Here is a 21,255-nt window from a genome sequence, read left to right on the forward strand (position 1 = left end):
ACTTTATTTGCCCCCGTGTGGAACTAAAACCAGCTAGCTTTGAGCATTGGAGCCTCTGTCAAATCAAAGCTTAACGAACAGTTGCAGGACTCCTGAGGAATCCATTTGAAATTAAAATGTATTTTGCAAAGTGCCTTATCAGTTACTCCAACAAAAACTGGAATAATGGATGGCGTAATCCTTGCAGGCACGGTACCGCAACTTTAAAAACAAACTTCCTGTAATCCCACGCCAAGGCCAAGTTCTCCATTCAGCCCAGAGCTCTTTAGAGGTCACTCCCTCTCATTACAGGAGAAAGGATGTCCTGGACTCTGAAATGAATGAAGGTGGTATGGCGTGTAGACTGTGCCGCAAGCTTGGTATATGCTTAGGACAATGCCGGAGGTGAAGTCATACCTTCAGCATCAACACTATATTATTATTTATATAGCACCATTAAATGCAGTAGCGCTGTACAATGGGATAACTCTGTATGTGCAGTACAAACTCCAAGCACCAAAACCTATTCAAATCACTCTTTAAAAAAAAAAAAAAAAATATTGCCAACATCATTTGTGACAATTCACACTTTCGTGAATTTCGTTAAAGCACAGTTTTTATTCATTTTCTAGCCAGTGAGAATTCTGCATGAACTTTGGTGTACACATTAATTTCTTCTTGACTTGCCAGTAAGTGTGTTGTACACAAATCAAGGAAAAACCCAAGTGTATAAACAAAAGAAAAGAGAAATAATTTTAGGTTCATATTATTCTGTACATGTAGTAATGTTTAAAAATAAACATGGGAAAACACAACATCATCATGTTTCTGTTACATCTTTGGTGTCTTGTCGTGGAAAGATTTTCATATCAAAAGGAATAAAATATTCCAATAGAGACTGGCAGTCCTTAATGTCCAAGTTATATTCCTTTGCTATTTTTTCTGAGGTCCAGATTTGGGGATTTTGTTTGTGATTGTGGAGAGCTGTCAGTGCCTCCAGTATAGAAATCTTTCCCTTAGGAATGTCTTTCACATCCACAACAGAAAACTGATTGCTTCCCATGGTTAGTTTAGGAAGTCTGAATTCCTCTTGAACCGACAATGGCTCATCTTCACTCTTCACCTAAGAACAACAAGAGAAAAATGGTAAATTCGTGCAATAGGCTGACTAATTATAATGGGCTTTAAAGATTTATAAAGATTTTTTTCTTCTTTTTAAATCTACCACAAAGAAATGTAATTGTGTTCACTTCTGGATTTTACAGCTATTTTTTACTTAACAATATGTACAAAAAATTAAAGACAATGGCGCCACAATAGTATCCTAAAACCGTGCAGCTAAAAATCACCCAAGTGCTATGCCAAGATAACACTTATACATACATAAAGTCTTGGAAAGAAATAAGGTGATAGCGCACAAAATGCTAGGTATACTTCACTTCGGCCTCAATAGACAGGATAAAACCTATTAATATAAACAGAAAACCACCATAGCATAGACTGTATAAAAGGTGATATCCGCAAAATTAAATATGGAGAACACTCACATATTTTTGAGCCCTTAAGGTCGGCTCTGAACTCCGTAGGTATAATGTATCCACTCAGCGTGTTGTTTAGTCGATGGGTCCCATGGATATGATGAAATTCAGGAACCGCAGTAAAATAAATATTGTATTTTATTATAAAAATAAAAAGGTAAAACAAACACAAGAATAAGTGGTAAAAATAATAAGCACAACGCTTTTCGACCGTAACTGGTCTTCCTCAGGTGCATCTATCACTTATTCTTGTGTGTTTGTTTTACCTTTATTTTTATAATAACATACAATATTTATTTTACTGCGGTTCTCCATATTGAATTTTACGAATATCACCTTTCTACAGTCTATGCTATGGTGGGTTTTCTGTTTATATTAATAGGTTTTATCCTGTCTATTGAGGCCGAAGTGAAGTATACCTATCACCTTATTTCTTTCCTAAATTTTTTACTTAATGAAATAGAAGGCAAAAAAAGAAGTTCCTTCAATGTACTTAAAATATCCCATTCACCGAAAACTGTTAGCAGAATTGGTGTTTCCGTATGCATAAAAAAATAAAACAAAACCCTTCTACATGTCTGAGAAAAGTAATTTCTTTATGAAAGAAAGAGAAGAAATCATTAAAGGAGAGTTCTTTCCTTTCTTCAAACTGCTTAACAGATTAACAAAATAGAAAGAAAAAACTGAGGGACGGAGCCAAGTGGCAACATAATCTACTACAGGTATCCACTGCAGAATAATAGACTTCTGATGGTGTACAACAGTGATAGTTTGAAAGAATTTATGGGTGCCATACATGACAATTTGTGTAATGGTGTACATAATTGAAAGGGTTACTCCAAGCACCATGACTACTTCAGTGACTTGAAGTGGTCATAAGTGCCTAGAATCTGTACGTGCAGCGTTTCCTTGCACATACAGAGTTTAACCCCTATGCTGCTGGAGATGTAATGCCACTCCTGGCAGTGTCATGGGGCATCTTCAGCCAGCGAGAACCAAGAGTTCGAAGCTGGCCAATATCCGTTCTGCACAAATTTTGATGCACATACACTCATTCATTGTCCAAGAGTAAACAGATGGCGCTCCCAGACAATAAATGAGCGGCACGATCGACAGCAGTCTTTGCAGCTCCGCGGAAGCAGAATTTTGAAAGCCTGCCTGCACTGCATAACCGGACCCCATTACCGGAGAATAAACCCAGGTTACACCTGCTATAATAACCAATATAGTAGGCAGTAGTGATTATGATGGTTGTAGTAACTCTTTAACCCCTTAAGAACCAAACTTCGGGAATAAAAGGGAATCATGACATGTCACACATGTCATGTGTCATTAAGGGGTTAAACCAGGCCTGCACAACCTTCAGCTCTGCAGATGTTTTGAACTACAAATCCCACGATTCCTTGGTTATCAGCCATGATTCCCTGGCTGTTTTATCCAAAGAAACATGTGTGTTGGCTGTTTCATTCAAAGAATCATGGGAGATGTAGTTCAATACATCTGGTGGGCCACAGGTTGAGCAGGCCTGCATTAAACAATGTCAGAAGTAAAAACAAACTGATGTGATTATGGTGCCAGTAATTCCTGGCACTATCCCACAGTATGTAGTAAAACCGTTTTTCCTCTGGGAAAACCCTGGACTAGCCTCCCTTTTAGATATACCTAAATTAGAAGTTCCACTTTCGACAGAGGTGCCCAAAAGGTAGATGCCCAGATGTTTTAAAACTACAGCCTCCATGATGTCTTGTCAGTCTACAGACATGCAAAGCATTGTAGGACTTTTAGTTCCTTAACATTTAGGGATCTACTTTTTGGGCCCCCCTGCTTCAGAGATTATGATGCATATAATGGTGTCTTACTGAAGACATCAAGAAACCTCTCCAGCACTGTACAAGACTATGCTCATAAAAGTGATTCACGATTCACAAACAGACATAAAAGGTATAGCAGTAAATGTAAGATTTCTATGGGTTAGGAATGTGTCGACTGGGTCGGAGAATGAGAACAGTTAAATATTTAGTATATGAGCCACAGTGTGTGAATTTGTCTGAGAAAAACAAAAGTGCGGTGAAAAACTGGGTCAACACAACAAGAATAGCTGTAAACTTAAGCTCTCTAGATTCACCAGTGGGTGGAGAGCTTACGGTGTTTGTTAATGATTTCTTATTAAGGACAAGATCAACACTTAAGGCAGTCGTATAAAAAGGGCCTGGCTGGTTAAGTGAAAGGGTGAGAAAAAGCACACAGAAATATTTATTACAGAAAATGGAAGACAAGAGGGTAGAAGTGCAAAATAGAAGTATATATGCCCAAAAGGTAATGTACTACTAAACAATAACAATTATTCTTAACCCCTTCATAGTGCTTTGTCGACAGACACAAATGATTCTCAATATAAACATTTTTTTTATTGTATTTGGTAGAAAAATGTTAGTGTCTGCACCAGAACAGGTCAATAAACAAAGTGCTGATTAATGACCACAACGGAAGTGGAACATTTACTCCACCCCAAAGTGACTTATTTGAAGTAATTCCAGGTTAGTGAATGCAGGGTAATCATTTTTTAATAGGAGCACATACACCAATCATACATGTCACGGCTGATTGCTACAGAGGCAGCAGAGAGTTTTTCCATAACTGCATAACTGCCCTGACATTATCTATAGCACACATTTTGAAAAGAAAACTGCTTCAGGGTGCATGTTATGTAAATATTATAGGACTGACTTTATAGAGTAAATATTAAAAGGACACTATAGTCACCAAAACAAATTTAGCTTACTGCTCAATTCTCTACCATTTAGGAGTTAAAACAGTTTGTTTATATAGCTCTAGTTACACCTCTCTGCAAGTTAAATGCACAGACTACCTAAACACTTCCTGTGAATGGAGAACTAATGTTTACACTTCCTTCATTGCAAATTCTGTTTTTAGAATTGATGATCTCCTACACTATTACTAGCATGCTAGACCTTACAGGAGCCTATGTGATTAAAGTTCAAGATAAAGAGCGGGAGATAAAAAAGGTAAAGTAACTTCTCAATTAAAAATATTTTAAAAAAAAAAGGCTGTGCGATCACACGCAGGTGCTGCATGGACAGAAACAATAGTGATTCAAATCCTAAATGACAGAGAATTGAGCAGCGAGACTTCATAGGCATGATCTATACACCAAAACTGCTTCATTAAGCTAAAGTTGTTCTGGTGACTATAGTGTCCCTTTAACCTGTATAAAATGATTTTAAAAAAAGTTAACGAATCTAGATTATTCCAGTTATTGCAACTATTATATTTCTAGCTTTTTATTGGGTACTGACAGCACTGAGACACAAACTACAAATATGTTGTTGACACCAAAGCCAATTTTGGGCAAAACATCTTAAGGAGTGTCTTTAAAGGGACACTATAGTCACCAGAACAACTACAGCTTATTGAATTTGTTCTGGTGAGTAGAATCATTACCTTCAGGCTTTTTGCTGTAAACACTGTATTTCCAGAGAAAATGCAGTGTTTACATTACAGCCTAGTAATAACTTCACTGGCCACTCCTCAGATGGCTGTTAGAGATCCTTCCTGGGTTATGGCTGCCTAAAAATGCATCCAAACATTCAGTATCTCCTCCCTCTGCATGCAGACACTGAACTTTCCACATAGAGATTCATTGAGTCAATTCATCTCTATGAGGAGATGCTGATTAGCCTGGGTTGTGTTTGAATCATGATGGCTCTACCCCTGATCTGCCTTCTAGTCATTCTCAGCCAATCCTATGGGGAAGCATTGTGATTGGATCAGGTCACTAATTCTGATGATGTCAGCAGACCGCTAGTTTTTCCGGGGCAAACAGCATGCAGATCTAGAGCTTCAGGCTTGAATACAGTAAGATGTTGCTATATTTATGGAGGCATGAGGGGCCCAGGGGTTTTAACACCATAGGGTCAGGAATACAGGTTTGTGTTCCTGACCCTATAGTAATCCTTTAACCTCTTAAGGACCAAACTTATGGAATAAAAGGGAATCATGACATAAAGTGCTCTGGGTGACTATAGTGTTCCCTTAAAGCAGGCCTGTCCAACCTGCGCCCCCCCCTGATGTTGCTGAACTACAACTCCCATGATTCCATGGCTATCTGTGTCATTGAAAGAATCATGGGAGTTGTAGTTCAGCAACATCTGGGGGGCGCAGGTTGGACAGGCCTGCTTTAAGGGAACACTATGGTCACCCAGACCACTTTATCTCAACCCCTTGTTTTCTCATATGTATATTTTTTAGGAGTCTAGCCAGCTCCTTGGTTCTGCACCCCTCCATGTCACAGGTGCCTCATCTCAGGATCCTATTTAGCCTTGTACTGCAGAGAACTTGAGATGGAAGTATTTCCCCAAGTAAGTAGCTCATTTAGAATACATTTGGGTGTTAGAGTAGGACCTGCCAAAGATGGGGTACATTGACGTTGTGGCAGGCTTATGCAATGTATGATCATATAGTGTAACTAAACCCCCATTATCGTTTGCCTAGATTAGGTGTTTTTAATAAAACTAACAAATCGGTCAGCACCAAAGTAGCTGTTTAGTAGATAAGGGAGTGCGCTAGATTCTCATTTTTACTGCACTTTATCTTAATGATCCTGTCATTGAACCGAACCCTGCAATGTAAAGCATTGAAGTTTTATTAGAAACTACAATGTTTACATTGCAGGGTTAAATCCACTTCTAGAGGCAGTCTTCCTAAAATATACTAGAGGCACCTCCTCCAAACCACGTAAAACTCAGTCTTGGAATCAAATGCTGCAGATAGCAAAAATTTGCTTGGAGGAAAGCAGCTCTTTGCCACGCATGTGCGCTCTACTCCAGTAAAAAGCATTGGACAGGACATGATCCCGGATGATGTCAGAATGCCTACAGAAATCACTGGAGGCAGAGTTGGATGCTGCAGCAGAGGAGTCCCAGCACTGGGAACAAGGAGAGTCATTTTTGTTTGTTTAACTTACGGTAATTGTTCAACACAAAAGGGGATCTATAGTCCTGAAATGATAATTGCTATTTTCTGGACTACTGTTTCCATTTAACAGGTTTGGACCTGTCCATCTTTTCTGTAGCCTAGCTTCATCGTTGTGAAGGGGCTTACTGAAAGAATTTGGACTCAAAGAGGTAGAACAAGAGACAGTATGTTCCTTATATTAGAATTCTGCATACTTTTTTTATGCAAATTATTCTATTTTGCATTTTACATACTATACAGAAATCGTGTTAAAAGGACACTATAGTCACCAGAAACACTAATGTAGTGGTTCTGGTATCTGTAGTCTGTCCCTGTAGCCTAAACAATATAAATGCTGTCTTTCCAGAGTAAAACCAGTGTTTACATTGCTGCCTAGTAATACCTCTAGTAGCAATCACTCAGACAGCCACTAGAGGGACCTCCTGGGTAAAGTCCTGCAATCTTTGCAGGATTTACATTCAGCATGTCCACGCTCTGCATTGAGACGCTGAATGGTCCTGATAAAGATGATTCTCTGAGGAGATGCTGATTGGCAGGGCCAACCGCAGAGAGAGACCAGCGTGAGAAAACTCTGAGCAGCAAGACGTTTCACCTATCAGGTGCCTGTCTTCATGTAAACAGAAAGCATATCCCACAAGCCCCAAACAGTATTTCCATTTATCAGATCTGGTAAGTGGAACTGCTGAATTAGCAGACAGCTATTGGCTGTATAAAGTATTTTAAAAAAATTAAAGGGACTCTATAGTCTACATATAAAAGCAAGAAAGACAGGTCCCCCAGCCTTCCTTCTTGCTTTTATATGAACTTACATTTAATTAAAAAAAAATTTGAGGTGTTTTTATATTAAAAACTTACCTCCGTTCCAGCGCCGAGCTCCCAGCCAGGCCGCGCCCCCTTTTTCGTCAAAATGACGAAATCGCGGGGCCCAATGGAGAGGGCGATGTGGTGCGCATGCGCGGCTTCGCGCTGCACTAATCGCGTTCTTCATAGAGCGGCATGTAAAATGACAAAGAGCACTGTGATTGGATGGCTTGAAATCCATCCAATCACAGTGCTCTGTGTCATTTTACAAGCGTGGGAAAATTCCAAAGAACTTTCCCACGCTTGTAAAATGACAAAGAGCACTCTGATTGGCTTAAACTCACCAATCAGAGTGTTCTTAGCCTAATTGCAGGGCAGGGCAAGGCTTTATAAGCCTTCCCCCGCCCTGCGGAGCTCAGTCTGCGCGGAGCCCTCCATGGGTGAAGATGGATTATTTTTTTTGCGCTCTGGTTTTTTTTTTTTTTTTTTTTATTGCGTCGGTTATTATGGATTTTTATTTGGCCTTTTTTGGGGCTGAAGAAAGAAGATTTTAGAAGAAAGAAAACATCGAATGGTAAGTTGTTTTTATCTTATTTTTTTTTTCTTTACAGGTTTTTAGTTAAAGGGTCCCCCCTCATTATTTTTAGGGTGAGGGGGGTAGGTAGGGAGATAAGTTTTTTTTTTTTGGGGGGGGGGGGGGGGGGAGAGAGGGTTAACTAGGGTCCCCACCCCCTTTGTATTTAGGGCCCCCACCCACCACTCAGGGGTGGGGGCCGGGGGGGGACAATAGGTCCCCCCCTATTGATAATTTTAGGGCCCCCACCCACCGCTCAGGGGTGGGGGCAGTAGGTCCCCCCCCTTATTGTGAATTTTAGGGCCCCCACCCGCCGCACAGGGGTGGGGGCCGGGGGGGGACAGTAGGTCCCCCCCTATTGCGAATTTTAGGGCCCCCACCCACCGCTCAGGGGTGGGGGCCGGGGGGGGGGCAGTATGTCCCCCCCTTATTTTTTATTTTAAGGCCCCCACCCGCCGCACAGGGGTGGGGGCCGGGGGGGGCAATAGGTCCCCCCTTATTGACAATTTTAGGGCCCCCACCCGCCGCACAGGGGTGGGGGCCGGGGGGGGGCAGTATGTCCCCCCCTTATTGTGAATTTTAGGGCCCCCACCCGCCGCACAGGGGTGGGGGCCGGGGGGGGGCAATAGGTCCCCCCTTATTGACAATTTTAGGGCCCCCACCCGCCGCACAGGGGTGGGGGCCGGGGGGGGGCAGTATGTCCCCCCTTATTTTTTATTTTAAGGCCCCCACCCACCGCACAGGGGTGGGGGCCGGGGGGGGACAATAGGTCCCCCCTTATTGATAATTTTAGGGCCCCCACCCGCCGCACAGGGGTGGGGGCCGGGGGGGCAGTATGTGCCACCCTTATTTTTAGGGCCCCCACCCACCGCTCAGGGTGGGGGCCGGGGGGGGGGGGGAGGAGAGTAGGTCCCCCCCCCCCCCCCCCTTCAACCACTATTGTGGCCAGACAGCATCCCTGTGGGTTCGGGCTTCAGCTGTCAGCTGAAGCCACGCCCACAGCAGTGCTGACAGGCTGTCAGCACACAAAGCGCGTTCACAGTGCTTTGTGTGCTGATAGCCCGTCTGATGCATTCACCCAGAATGCATCGGACGAGAGGCCTTTTTAGGGCCTCTGAACTCGGAAGTCCCTCTGGTGGCCGTCTGATTGACTGCAACAAGAGGTGTTCCAAGCTTCCAATGTAAACACTGCATTTTCTCAGAAAATACAGTGCTTACAAGAAAAAGGCTCCGGGTAGCTGTAGCACTCACCTAAACAACCTCATTAAGCTGAAGTTGTTCAGGTGACTATAGTGTCCCTTTAAATAAAATTAAAAAAATTGAGTTATGGAGAAACCATTTTTCAAGTTGCCAAAATTGGTTCTAGGTGGAGACCACACCAGTAATAACTGTGTGTTTAAATAATGGCTGCTAGCAGCCTCATTCACAGTCTTGTAAACCGGGCTTTGTAGAGCATTTGCCAGAGCAGCTAACCCATCCATGCAAGCAGCTTTGGCTGGGGCTTCAGCACAAGGTGAGATGTGTTGAACTGTGTGTGCCGCCACAAGTATGGCTTACTCATCTAACATATCAATCAGACAGACAAGACAGGCTTATAGTTAATGCAAACATTAGAAGTGCTGCACACAAGTAGAATATATGCTGGAGAGGGGTCCGCCACACCACTAACAACTTAAAAATAGAAGTCCACAGGAGGCACAATATAGAGTAAAGGCAAAAATAGCATTATTTTTGGGATCAAAAGGACAAACAAAGGATACATTTGTTTCGGACGTTAGGCCTTAATCATGAGGGATACATGATATCCTTTATTTTTTCATTTTGATTCAAAATAAAAATAGCAGAAAATATATCTATTTTTAGGCTCATAGCTAAAGTTATAAACAACAATGTACAGAAAAACAGGGATCTCTGTGCACCATAACCTGCTTAAGATGCAGTTGTTGTGGTGTTTTTAGTGTCCCTTTAATGTATCCATTTGTTACAATTTTCCATGCGCAATGTATTCATTATATAGAAGCACAATTTTGTGCACAACAGGTTTTGTGCAAAGTGAAAATAAATTTAGAATATAGAGTTATTACAGAGCTTAGAGGGAAAAAATAAACATGTGCTTGGCCTCTTTGATGAAAACAGCATGCTAATTGACAAATAGAACTGCAAGATTCTCTTTATTTATTTAGAACCCAAAACAGTAAGGGTTCTATTCAGTTTAGTACAAACTATGATTTGAGAGAAAAACAGTAATAGGTCTCAAAGGGAGAACATTTTAAACATGAGGGATTACAACACAGGACACAAATAACTGGCAACACAGGTGATATATTGTGTTGTATCTGTAGGAGCAGATAATGGATTGTTAGCAAACAAGTCAAAATAGAATCAAAAGGGTTTAATAATGGAAATTTAATAAATGTAAAATATTTGGGTTTTTTTTTTAATCCATTTCTTTTTTTTTTTTTTTTTGTGAGAAATCTTGGCAAAACAGAGTACCCAAAATACAAACCTACCAAATGTGAAGTTGCCTGGTGGGGGCTTTTGTTTAGCACAACAAAGTACATTTGGTAACCATAGAGAGGGAACAAAACATCTCCAATTTTGTATTAGTAAGGCACCAACATGAACTGTGGCAAAAAGACATCTATAATTTAATGTTAAAAACGTGTCAACCAAGGGGATAAATCTCCAACAATCCCTAAGAAATAATTGTGTCTAACAAATACCAATCCATTCACATAGAAAAGCACTAATAGCAGAGCTCACAATTCTCACTGGCTACTAGCCATTGGCGAGTGAAAATTTAGCCCTGGCGGGTAGAACTCATTGGCTAATAGTGCAGAACTTTACTTTGTTCAGCCTGTTATACAGTTGATGGAGACGTGTTACAAACCCTTTACTTTTGTAGTGAATCACAGTGATGTTAGAAAAAAAAAAAAAAAAAAAGACCATGGACAATAAAATAAAAAGATACTCTCCTCCAAATGTCCCTAATTTGTCTGATATTTCTCAGTTAATCCTGGTCCTACAATGGTTTTCAATAAAAGCCCTGTGCATGTCTCAAATTGTAGAAGCTGTATAGTGGCTGTTACTAACTGGCCAATTAGTCTCATACTTGTTACCCCTCCCCTTAATGTATGAAAGCAATGATGGATGCAGGGTTACTAAATAAAACTTCTACAAAGCTATAAAAGAGCATGTACAAGATGCTTAAAGGAACACTCGGCACACTGCACTACCAAATTAAATACTTAAGCCAGTAATCACAGTGAAGTGGTTGTGATGCAAAGAGGTCTTGGACTCCCTTTTACCATAAGCGATTAAAACATTTAAGCCCAAAATCAGGAATACTGTGCATGTCTGGTCAGCCCAGCAACTTCTTTCAATGGTACAAGGCTTCAATCTGGAAACCTCAGACCTGGGGCTTCTGACAGCTTCAGTTGACACTCTCAGGCTCTCACTTGCTCACGGTTTATAAAACGGATGTCAGTTTATTCAAGACAGGAGCTCATTCATGGGATGACAGTGCATAGCTAACTCTCTCAACCAATGAATGAATAAGTGTGAAACCATGCTAAAAACGGTTTAAAAAATTACACAGGTATGTTACTAGGGCACTCATGGCATTATTACCATTACAGTGGGCTGTTATGGTGCTTGGAGAGTCTCTTTAAAGGGACAGTGTAGGCACTTTAAGAACTTAATTTTAGTAAAGCTGTTATAGTGCTTGCAGTCCTGCACCACCTCTTCTACCCCCAAAGTTAGTTCACTAATTAAAGGGCTAGGAAGCACAGTTTCAACTCATGCCTCCGAGCCCTCTCGTTAGGAGAGCTGTGAATCTTACTTCCCAGTTCTTATACCATAACAAGACGTGGCCATGCGCGGTGCCGTCGCGGTTGGCCATAGAGTATCATTGTTTTCAATAATTCTCTATGTCAGAATCTTAGGCGCATTGGATTGGCCTATAACTTTGCATTAATAAAACTCGCAGAGAAGATTGCTGCAATGCTCAGTGAGACTCGACACTGGAAAAAAGGGGAGTAATTTGTTTTATTTACTTTTTTCCTTTTATACTAGGTGCGGGTTATATGATAAGGGGCACTAGGAATACGGATATGTATTCCTAACGCTCTAGTGTTCCTTTAATATCGAGCAAAAAGAAAATAAGCTAAAACAACTTTAATCACATTTTTTATGTTTTATTCAATTGTGTAATTTCTAAAGAAGTGATGGTTCACCTTTAAAGTTAAAGTAGCCACACTGACTATAGACATGTATAGAAATGTTTCCAGAACATCTAATTTTTGCTACTCATATTTAAATGTGTTACATTGTGGAGTTTAGTTAATACAATTACCAGTTATAATTAAATATCGGACTGTAATTAATATTCATGACATTGGAAATTGTCAGAATTGACCAGGAAAATAGATATTTAGGGTAAAATAGCAAAATCAGAAATTGCGAGAGAGAGAAAAAAAAATAAAATAAAAATAAAGGAAATGGACCCCAAAAGCTCCCTACAACAAGTCATAGTAAACAGTGGTCAGACAGAACCTTTAAAATGTAACTGCACTAATTGCTCTGTAACTATTGCAAATCAATCAGTTTCCCCACAATTCGAGAGGGAAAATGAAAATTATAACACACACACACATCCCCTCCCCCATGATAACCAGGTTGGCTTACCTGGAGTGAAGGATCTGTAGAGTCAACATAAACTTCTTTCAACCGCAAAAGGAGTTTATCATCTTTTTTGTAAACTGCCTCCTGTATTTCTGGATGTTCTGTTTAAATAGAAAAACAAATAAAGCAAGAATTAAATTAAAAACAAAACATAAAACAAACAAACAAACAAACAAAAACTGATTAAATATCAGCTATAGCTGTTTAAATTCTACCTCTTAAACATATATAAGGAAATTACTTTCTAGTACCCAACATTAATCTACATGTTAAAGGCTGCCCATGAGTCATTACAGGAACACTCCACGCAACATAACCACTACAGCGTGCAGTCCTGGAATAATAACCACTGCAGATTGTTGTAGTAGTTATGGTATGTACATTCAGATACATTTCAACATCAGTTTCACCATTTATTACATCAGTGTAAGTGACCTCTATACTTAGAACGGGACCATAGGAAACGTACTAAATTCAACACCTGGAATCATGTGGTGCCGTCTTACCTTTCAGTATTAAATGGTTTTCAAAATCTGTGATAGCAATTACTGGGTTGCTCATAAACAGAACCCCTTTCCTAGCATTGTTTAATAAGTGTAGAACAAATATCGAAAAGGAGCAATCACTTCCTGCTTATCCCTCCAATTTAGAACTTAGCAGGTTTTCTATTATGATCATAACTGGAATAAAATGTTCTTTCACTCTCCATTATGTGCAGATTTCCCTTTCAGTAGTCTTGCCGCATCCCTGGTTATAGTTTAACAAAGTACAACAAATTCATGCTTGTTTGTGCATTGCTGAGAGGGTGCCAGGTTCTTCAGTAAAATAAACGAAGCACTTCTTTCAGGGCTCAGCAGACAAAGGATGAATTCACAATGATTGCCGCACTAGGGCACTCGCCAAAGAAAAGATTGCCAGGGGGATACACCCCACTTCTAAGTTCCCCACATAACAATTAGATACCCTCCCCCGTTCTTTAGTGATACAAGTGACTTGTAAATTGACTTTGGAACATTTTGAAGTCTTAAAGTCCATAATGGAGTTGAAAAAGTTGGCATTTCAGTTGCAAGATTGAATAACAATCATCACTCACACCACAATGGATCCATTGGCACACTGCTTACTTTTATTGTTTTCCTAACTGACCGGGTATATTCACTAAAAAGATAGATTGGTACATTTGATATTTTGAAAATGTCCATTATGTGGACTTACCCCTTACAGGGAACCGTGGCGTATTGTAATGAACTTATAAACAAATTGAAAAATTTAAGCAAAAGAGCTGGCTTGGAACACTTTTCTGACCTAGATGTAGTCCCAGCTTGGCTATTTTGTAACTTACACTAGTTTAGTACACACAATTGTACTAATTGTAAAACATGTACATACATTCTGGATGATAGGAATATATGAGTAACTGCATGCGCAGTTGACAGAGATATAAAACATGAAAATGCATGGAGATTGCGGATTTTTTTTTGTGTCATAGGACCAGACTGGCAACCAATTACATCATTCCATGAGCCATCTTTACAGTTTTTCCAATGTCTAGAAGTAAAAAATCACCAAAATAGCTACGTCTTTTAAACTAGTTCATGTATAGATTTCCAAACATATTGTTTTATGTAATTGCTCTAGCAATAATCTATATATATCCCCCACTTTGTGCATGCTCATGTACATACGTGTATGTCATTGACTTTACACTCATCTTTAACACCTACTGCAAAGATAATAAAAAAACTCATCCTTATCTGACTCATGCTGAAAACCAAGAATTAAAAAACATTTCATAAACAACATAGGTATTTAACATATGCTAGGATATATATATTATTATTCTATTTTAAAACAGCCTTATTCACTAAAGTGAGAACTGTTAGGAAATCAAAGTGAATGCCAAATTCATAGTAAATAACTTGAAGTGAAGCTTTTGAGTAAAATATTATGTATGTGCCCAGAATTACATATTGTTTGCATGATAACGATAAAAGTAATTTTAGTTTGTGTTGGTCTAGGGCAGCGTTTCCCAATTGGGGTTCCGCCAAAAGTTTAAAACATAAAATGGCCACGAGCAGCGAGGGAGCAGTGATCTGCGTGCTCAGCAGTGATGCTGGAGCCTGAATATGACGTCACTTTGGCATCATTAAGAGGCGCGCGAGGGAGCTGAGTAGGGAGATCACTGCTCCCTTGCCGCCCGCACACCAGCTGTTCAGAAGCCCCACTGGACCCAAGGGACCGCTTGCCAGCAGCCCCACTAGACCACAGGGACTCCATGACAGCACTCCTAATGGTAGGGGGGCTGGGTGGATGGAAAAAAAAAAATTGTATGTGTGTCTGTTAGGGAGTTTGTATGTCTGTCAAAGAGTATATGTGCGCCAGTATGTTTGTATGTATCTGTGGGTGAAAGTGTGTGTGTGTGTATATATCTGTGTGTCAGATACAAGTACACACACTGGCACATACAAACACAGATACACACACAAACCTTGACATGCAGATAAACACACACAGTGTATCTGTGTGCCACTATCTGCCAGTGTGTATCTGTGTGTCAGATTCATATACACACAGATACACACTGTGTGTATCTATGTGTGTAAGATATACACAGTGGCAGATACATACACACCTTAACATACAAAAACAGCGACATTTTTTTTTCAAGTGGGGGGTTAGGGATTCCACGACCTTGGGGCAGCCAACCTTCGGCACTCCAGATGCTGTGGACTACATTCACCATAACGCTTTTACACCCATAATGTGAGCAAAGCATTATGGGAGGAGCAGTCCAACACATCTGGAGTGTCAAAGGTTGCCTATACCTGTAACTCTAGGTCAAACTTTCTGCGGCCCACGTAATCTTAAACCTTGTTTATTTGGTCGGTGTTAGCTTTTGCGTTTGACATGTTTGCTTTACAGTAATCACATGCCATATAAATCTTTTTTGCACTGACATTCTGCTCTACAGGCATGCCTTGAAAACAATTACCTATTAATAAAAAAAATAATAAAAAAAAAAGCAATCAGACTTCATACAGAGTTTTCAAAGATATGTACTGGGCATCAGCTTCAGCACACACAGTACTTAATCCGAACTACAACTCCCGACATGCAACGCTCTAACAGGGCATTATGTGCTTCCCGTTACAAGGACATCTGTACACCGTGACCGCTGCCGTTAAATCTCTAACACAGTGAGAGTATTGACTGGGGACATGTGACCTTCACCTGTCAATCAATGCTCCATACCCCGAGCTCGCTGTCAATCAATGCTCCATACCCCGAGCTCGCTGTCAATCAATGCTCCATACCCCGAGCTCGCTGTCAATCAATGCTCCATACCCCGAGCTCGCTGTCAATCAATGCTCCATACCCCGAGCTCGGCTCCCCGCAGGTCACTCACTCTCTATCTGGGCTTGCTGAGCCTCCCTGGTGCCGGGGTGCGGAGGGGCCGCCCGGACCTTGTCCTTGCCGATGAGCCGGTGTGCCCGGTTTTCAATGTTGAAGTCCCGGAAGACGCGGCTGATCCTGGCCCCCATGTCCGAGTCACTGCCTGCTCTGCCCGGTGTGTCTGACACAGGAAACGGGACACACGTGTTGGATGGGGCGGACAGACTGCTTCCGGGTCTCACGGGGCTCTGTCTGCTAAATGAGGGGTGTGAGCTCTCTAAATAGCACAGTAATACCACAATATTAAATAGGAAGCTCAGATATGGTGCAGTTCTGTGTTCATGGGGTTATTTGTTTACATTTTATTATTTTATGAGGACTCTAGAAGCAAGTATTTAATATAAAACAGAGGGCTCATTATAATGTGTCCAGGGAGAGCTCGTAACATAATGTGTAATGTGCCAATTTATAGTGTGGATATTCAGATAAAGCTCAACTGTCTAGAACAGAGTTTCCCAATTCATTTCGACATGGTATGGCACTTTGACATGGTATAGCAATACTGGGGAGTGATAAACATACATCATTTAATTTTGTGAATATGTCGGCAAGATATGATACTTTAGATAACCACAAAGTGTTTGTAAATCCAAATGTATGATCCTGGAAATATGCAGACAACTCTTGACGCAATTCAAACATTCTAACAAGGACTTTACCCCGTGATAGCGAACGGACTTCTGAATGCTAAAGCAGAGCAGATTGGTGACTACCCATATCTTCACATTCATTTTAAATAGTCGTGACTGTAATAGTCCACTTTTTATAAAATTAATCACCTGGACCGATTTGTCTAGCACAGTAGAGATTGAAATATTTAGCTGCCAGTGCATGTCTGTGAAGAACACCGTGAGAAATGGTGCTGATTTTTGCTACATTTCTTATTCGTGTCACACCGCCTGCCACTTTTCCAACCATTGCTTTGGCACCATCACTGCACATATCTACACATTTGTCCCAATTTATACTGTGTGTGTTCATGAACTTTTGGATACAGTTAAAGATGTTCTCACCAGTGGTATGAGTTTTCAAAGTTTTACACAAAAACCAGTCTTCTTCAATCTGTTTCTCAAAAATTATATCTAAAAAAAAACAACAAAATTGAAAGTCCCGCAACATCTGTGGACTCGTCTAATAGCAGTGAGTACACATCACATTGATGCAGTCGGGACATTAGTTCAGTATGGATGTCATCAACAAGACCATGAATACGGCGCAAAACTGTGTTGTTGAAAAGTGATTTAGCAGATGCTAATGAACTGTTTGGCAATATTTTATTGCAAAGTAAGCATTGTGCTTCTGGACAATCTTCATTTATGGCACTTGTGAATCCAAATGACAAGTATCTATCATCATATTTTCTTTTGCAATAATTCCAATGCCCATAAAAGAGCTTGCACTTTCAGGTCCACTCTCTACCACGAGTGATAGGAAATGGCTGACGGCAGGGTGGGCTCTGACAGCAAGGCAGACTTAAGATCGCGCTCCCGCAATCTCTTATGAGATCACGGTTGCGCAATCTCTGCTGTTTCTGACCTTCCGGGAACAGCAAGTAGCGGCGGCCATCTTGGCTGTGGCAAATCGCCATGGAACCCCAATTGGGAAATGCTGGTCTAAAATGATCAGGGTAGGCAACCTGTTATCAGCGCTGTGTCAAAACAACATTTTCAAGTGCCAGTCCTTTAACCCCTTAAGACCGCAGGACGTACCATGCCGTCCTTATTTGGGCGGCTCTAAACGCCGCAGGACGGCATGGTACGTCCTGGGCGGTCTTACCCCCCACGTGGCCGGCGGAACATGGCCGCTGCAGATCGCGGTCGGGGGGCATGCCTGGCCCCCCAGGCAGCCCCCCTGTGCCTGGGGACCGCGGTCTGCAGCTTCCGATCGCAGTGACAGGCTGTCACTGCGATCGGTATTTACCATGTGTCAGCCGATTTTAAAATCGGCTGACACATGGAGCCGGCGGAATTCTCTGCAGCAGATCGCGGTCGGGGGACATGCCTGGCCCCCCAGGCAGTCCCCCTGCGGTCAGTGACCGCGATCTGCAGAGTATGATCGCAGGGAGAGGCTGTCTCTGCGATCTGAATGCAGAGACAGCCTCTCCCTGCGATCTGATCGCAGTGACAGCCTGTCACTGCGATCAGAGGTTACTATGTGTCAGCCTATTGGCTGACCCATAGTAACTGCAGGCAGGATCCCCCTGCAGATCGCGGTGGGGGGCATGCCTGGCCACCCAGGCACTCCCCCTGTGGCCAATTACCGCGATCTGCAGGAGGTGATCACAGTGACAGCCAGTCACTGTGATCACTGATCCTGTGTGTCAGCCAGTGATGTAAAATCACTGGCTGACACTGTCTCTGCCCCTCTCCTCCCCTATTAACCCCTTAATGTAAAAAAAAATAAAAATTAAAGTTAAAAATAAAATACACTTACATCATTTATATATATATTATATATATGATCTATATATAATATATATATATACGCACACATTTACACATACACTAAGTGTATTTTAATATTTATATATATAATTATATATATATATATTAATATCAAAATACACGTAGAAGGATATTGATTAAATATATACATAATTATAATTATATATATATATATATATATTATAATAAAAAAATATGTAAATACGTAAAAAAAATTAAAATAAAAAAATAAATAATTAAAAATATATATGTGTGTAATTTCATTCTAACTGTATTTTGATAATATATATATATATATATATATATATATAGATATATATATATATATATAGATATAGATATCAAAATACACGTAGAACGAAATAATATATATATGTATATACCCAAGTATATACGTATACATCACTATATGTATACCTATATATAAATAAAAATAATAGTAAAAAAATTATATACATATATATATATACACACACGTGTATATATAATAATTTTACATATATATTTATGTAATAATTTTACATAATTAGGTATCCTAATTAATTACAATTAGCGGGACCTGCCTAACAACCCAGGCCGAAAGTATAGGGAATTTAATTTGCTAGCACTATATTTAACCCTATAACTTTCCAAGACACTATAAAACCTGTACTTGGGGGGTACTGTTTTACTCGGGAGACATCGCTGAATACAAATATTTGTGTTTCAAAACCGTAAAATTTATTACAACAATGATATCGTCAGGGAAAGTGAAATTTATTGCCTTTTTCGCACACAAACGGCACTTACACTGACGATATTTTTGCTGTCATACTTTTTACTGTTTTGAAACACAAATATTTGTGTTCAGCAAAGTCTCCTGAGTATAACAGTACCCCTCATGTACAGGTTTTATGGTGTTTTCAAAAGTTACAGAGTCAAATATAAGGCTTGCGTTTCAGTTTTTTCACAATGAAATTCGCCAGATTGGTTACGTTGGCTTTGAGACCGTATAGTAGCCCAGAAATAAGAATTACCTCCATAATGGCATACCATTTGCAAAAGTAGACAACCCAAGGTATTGCAAATGGGGTATGTTCAGTCTTTTTTAGTAGCCACTTAGTCACAAACACTGGCCAAAATTGGCTTTCAAATTAGTTTTTTGCATTTTTCACACACAAACAAATATTAACGTTAACTTTGGCTAGTGTTTGTGACCAAGTGGCTACTAAAAAAGACTGGACATACCCCATTTGCAATACCTTGGGTTGTCTACTTTTGCAAATGGTATGCCATCATGGGGGTAATTTTCATTCCTGGGCTACCATACAGTCTCAAAGGCAACATAACCAAACTGGCAAAATTCAATGTGAAAAAACTGAAAAGTGTAACATGCTATATTTGACCCTGTAACTTCCCAAAACACCATAAAACCTGTACATAGGGGGTACTGTTTTACACGTGAGACATCGCTGAATACAAATATGTGTATTTTATTGCAGTAAAAGCAAACAGTATTATGACATTCACAGTTAGAATGTCACATAGAACTAAGAAAATTAAAAAAAAATCATATTTTCTCTAATTTTTTTATATTTTATTCATATTACGTTATGTTCCATACCTAAATATTTGATGTTAAATGAAAGCCCTGTTTCCCCTGAACAAAATGATATATAATAAGTGTGGGTGCATTTAATATGAAAGAGGTAAATTATTGTTGAACAGACATATAGTCAAAATCTGTGGTTTGTTTACATTTTTTTTGGTTCACAACTTGTACATTTGGCTGCGGTCTTAAGGGGTTAAAAAAAAAAATGCAAAAAATGTATGTGTTTTACCATATTCTGCTGCTTGTGTTATGTATGGGTGTTGCAGCTGTGTTGTAATTTGTTTGTGCGTATGTATGTGGACTGTGTATCATGTGTGTGAATTTGGGCTGTGTATAGCTATGTCATTGTGTGTAGTGTTGTGTGTATGTCTGGGGGCTGCTTGTGGGTTTGTGTGCATGGATGTGAGTTGTCATTGGTGTTTTGTTCATGGGGGCTTTGTAGTATTTTAGTGTTTGGAAGTCTTCTGCAGTTGTTTGTTTATGTGAGGGTGACTTCCCCGGGATCCATTGGGGATCTGGGCCGGCACATTACAGGTCAAGGGCAGGGCCTGTGGTGGCTGCTGTGAGCTGCTGTCCTCTGTGTGGATGCACCTTCAAAAGCACAAGGAGGAAGTGATTTCGGGCTCAATTGTTGCCGGTGTAATTGCATTATAGCTGAATGACTTTTTTTCATTTTTAGTAATGTTACCTGTTGTTACAATTCTAGCAATGAACATATATTTTTCTCAGCCTCTTTGTTTTCCACTACTGATAGAGCCTCTAAGCAAAGAGGTGCACAGGTGAAAATTTGTTAGTTATCAAATTATATTCGTCCAAAATCCTGAAAAAATATTTATTCAGACTAACCCAATTTTTCCTCGAAAATTATATTAACTTTCAAAATTCGGACATACATTATTCCCTACCGGGAATGAATGAAGTTGGCAGTTACAAAGTATCAATTCAGGAGGTTATCTGCTAAACAGATAAACAGCTGAAAGATCAAAATTAAAAGAAGTCCTTTTCTTAAAGGAACACTATAGTCCTCAAAACAACTTTAGCTTAAAGGAACACTATAGGTGTTAAAACCACCATTTAACCTTATTTTCCACTCTCCACGGGTCTGCAGTTGCTGGCCCCGCCCCGATTTGTTTCTTGGCAGACATCATCAGAATTGATGATCTCAGTCAATCCAATGCTGCGATTGTCAAGGAGGTA

General features: G+C 40.2%; 1 protein-coding gene across 1 annotated transcript; it reads right to left on the reverse strand.

Moving 5' to 3' along the window:
- Window positions 1-729: 729 nt before the first annotated feature.
- Window positions 730-16,224, reverse strand: NDUFAF4 (NADH:ubiquinone oxidoreductase complex assembly factor 4). Its single transcript, XM_063441322.1, has 3 exons — window positions 15,977-16,224; window positions 12,574-12,671; window positions 730-1,102 (listed from the first exon to the last, which is right to left on the reverse strand). The coding sequence occupies exons 1-3, from the start codon at window positions 16,110-16,112 to the stop codon at window positions 800-802; spliced, it is 537 nt and encodes a 178-aa protein (XP_063297392.1). The 5' UTR covers window positions 16,113-16,224; the 3' UTR covers window positions 730-799.
- Window positions 16,225-21,255: the final 5,031 nt, after the last annotated feature.

This window comes from Pelobates fuscus, chromosome 2, assembly GCF_036172605.1.
Source record: "Pelobates fuscus isolate aPelFus1 chromosome 2, aPelFus1.pri, whole genome shotgun sequence".
Classification (NCBI taxonomy): domain Eukaryota; kingdom Metazoa; phylum Chordata; class Amphibia; order Anura; family Pelobatidae; genus Pelobates; species Pelobates fuscus.

Coding starts and splice junctions, on each gene's coding strand:
- NDUFAF4 (XM_063441322.1), bottom strand. CDS start 16,112: ATGGGGGCCAGGATCAGCCGCGTCTTCCGGGACTTCAACATTGAAAAC. Junction 12,672..15,976: donor TCAGCAAGCCCAGATAGAGA/GTGAGTGACCTG, acceptor CTATTTAAACAG/AACATCCAGAAATACAGGAG. Junction 1,103..12,573: donor CTACAGATCCTTCACTCCAG/GTAAGCCAACCT, acceptor TGTTGTTCTTAG/GTGAAGAGTGAAGATGAGCC.